The sequence below is a fragment of the Capsicum annuum genome, unplaced genomic scaffold (genome assembly GCF_002878395.1).
Source record: "Capsicum annuum cultivar UCD-10X-F1 unplaced genomic scaffold, UCD10Xv1.1 ctg32394, whole genome shotgun sequence".
In the NCBI taxonomy this organism is placed as follows: domain Eukaryota; kingdom Viridiplantae; phylum Streptophyta; class Magnoliopsida; order Solanales; family Solanaceae; genus Capsicum; species Capsicum annuum.
In genome coordinates, this window is record NW_025839101.1 from 1 (window position 1) to 2657 (window position 2657).

Sequence of the window (2657 nt, forward strand, 5' to 3'; positions counted from 1 at the left end):
TCAATGATGATGATCCTCAAGAGGAGAAAGATATTGGAGATGCTCCATCACAACTTGAAGAAGGAGTAAAGGCCACAATAGATCCCTTAAAAGAAGTTAATCTTGGAACCGATGATAACCCAAGACCAACTTACCTGAGTACTTTTCTAGAGATAGAGGAATAAATCGCATATATGGACATACTCAAAGAATATATGCATGTCTTCACTTGGATTTATAAGGAAAATCCTGGCTTAGATCCGAAAGTAGCAGTCCATTAGTTGGCGGTCAAGAATGGTGCTCGTCCTGTTAAGCAAGCTCAAAGACTCTTTAGGCCAGAGTTGGTTCCACTGATCGAAAATGAAGTTAACAAACTCATTGAAGCGGATTTATTCGTGAAGTCAAATATCCCATATCGATTTTAGGTATTGTTCCAGTACGAAAGAATAATGGCCAAATTCGAGTTTGTGTCGACTTTCGAGATTTCGACAACGCATGCCCTAAGGATGATTTTCCAATCCCTATATCGGAGTTCATGATTGATGCTACCACTGGTTATGAAGCAATGTCCTTCATAGATGGTTCATCCGGCTACAACCAAATCCACATAGCGCCAAAAGATTTAGAGCTCACTGCATTTCGTACGCCTAAAGGTATTTATTGCTACTAGGTGATGCCATTTGGTTTGAAGAACGTTGGTGCTATTTATCACAGATTTATGCAAAACATCTTTGATGGTCTGCTCTATAAAAATGTTGAATGCTATGTGGATAATTTAGTGGTGAAGTAAAAAAAGAGAGACGACCATTTAAAAGACCTAAGGATGGTATTTGAGTTACTTCGAAGATATCAACTTAGGATGAATCCATTGAAGTGTGCATTTGGAGTTACTTTCGGAAATTTTCTTTGCTTTATTGTGTGACATCGTGGAATTGAGATTAATCAAGACAAGGTCAATGTGATTTTGAAGATGCCCGAGCCTCGAAATATTCATAAGTTAAAAAGCCTTCAGGGAAGGCTAGTATATTTAAGGAGGTTCATCTCAAACCTGGCCAAAAAATGTTAACCATTTAGTCGTCTTATGGATAAGGACACTCCCTTTGAATGGGACCAAGCTTATAGTAATGCCTTTGAGAGTATTAAATCATACTTAATGAAGCCACTAGTTATTGCGGCACCCATACCTGGGAAACTATTGATACTCTACATCGCGACACAAGAGAGGTCAGTTGGAGCACTACTGGCTCAAGAAAATAGTGAGGGCAAAGAAAACTCTCTTTACTATTTGAGCAGAATGATGACACCGAATGAGCTAAAGTATTCTCCAATTAAAAAGTTATGTTTGGCATGGGCCTTCTCAATTCAAAAGATGAAACACTACTTTCAAGATCATGTTGTCTGTCTTGTGTCTAGGGAAAATCCCATCAAGTTTGTAATGTCAAAACCAGTCCTTAGTGATCAACTTACAAGATGGTACCTTCAATTTCAGCAGTTTGAGACTGTGTACATCCCCCAAAAGGCTGTAAAAGGAAACACACTGGCTGACTTCTTGGCAGACCACCCGATACCTAATGATTGGAAACTGAGCGATGAACTTCCTGATAAAGATGCTATGGTTTTTGAAGTTAGATCCCCATGGAAGATGTACTTTGACGGTACTGCACATCGAGATGGAGTTGGTGCTAGTGCAATATTCGTCACTCCACAAGAAGAGGTCATCCGCTACTCGTTTACCTTTATGAATAATGTTGCTAAATATCAAGTGCTCATACTCAGACTTGAGATGGCTATCGACATGAAACAACTACAGTTACATGTTTTTGGTGACTCCCAATTGGTGATCAAGCAGCTTTTGGGAATCTATGAAGTCCGAAAGCCTGAGTTACGGACATATCAAGATTATGCACAGAAATTGATGGGGTGGCTTAGAGAGGTAACCCTCCAACATGTGCCAACGACAGAAAATAAGAAAGCTGATGCCCTAGATGCTTTGGCCTCAACCCTGACTCTTTCAAATTAGACCTAAGTTACTGTCCGCCAAGAATGGGTAGTACCGCCGTCAGATGAAGATGTAGAAAATAAAGTTAAAAACCTTGTTTCCATGTCTAAAGCTGTAAAAGAAGATTGGCGACAACCTATCATTGATTACTTATGTTATGGGATACTTCCAGAAGATCCAAAGAGAAAGACTGACATTTGTCGTTGTGCACCTCACTTCCTTTACTACAAAGACATACTGTACAGAAGATTATTTGAAGGAATACTCTTACGGTGTTTAGGAGAGGAAGAAGCAATTCAAGCTTTACAAGAAGCGTACTCGGGAGTTTGTGTATCACAATAGTCTTGATTGAAGCTCCATTTTTACATTAAAAGGATAGGATATTATTGGCCAACGATGGTGAAAGATTGCTTGGACTATGCTAAAAGATGAAAAGTTTGCCAATTCTATGTAAATTTCATACATCAACCTCCAGAGGTACTACATCCAACTGTAGCGTCTTAGCCATTCAATGCTTGGGGAATGGATGTTGTTGGTCCACTACCAAAATCTTCTGATGGACACTTATACATCTTGGCCGCGACAGATTACTTCTCAAAATGGGCTGAAGCTATTGCTCTCAAGAAAGAAAAGAAAGAAAATGTCGCAAACTTTATCCGAGTGAATATTATCTACCGCT

General features: G+C 39.4%; 1 protein-coding gene across 1 annotated transcript; it reads left to right on the forward strand.

Annotated features, from left to right (window-relative positions):
- The first annotated feature begins 1414 nt into the window (after nt 1-1414).
- On the forward strand, nt 1415-1999 carry LOC124891220. The gene has a single exon (XM_047403032.1). It carries the CDS (start codon nt 1415-1417, stop codon nt 1997-1999), a length of 585 nt encoding a protein of 194 aa, XP_047258988.1.
- Nucleotides 2000-2657: the final 658 nt, after the last annotated feature.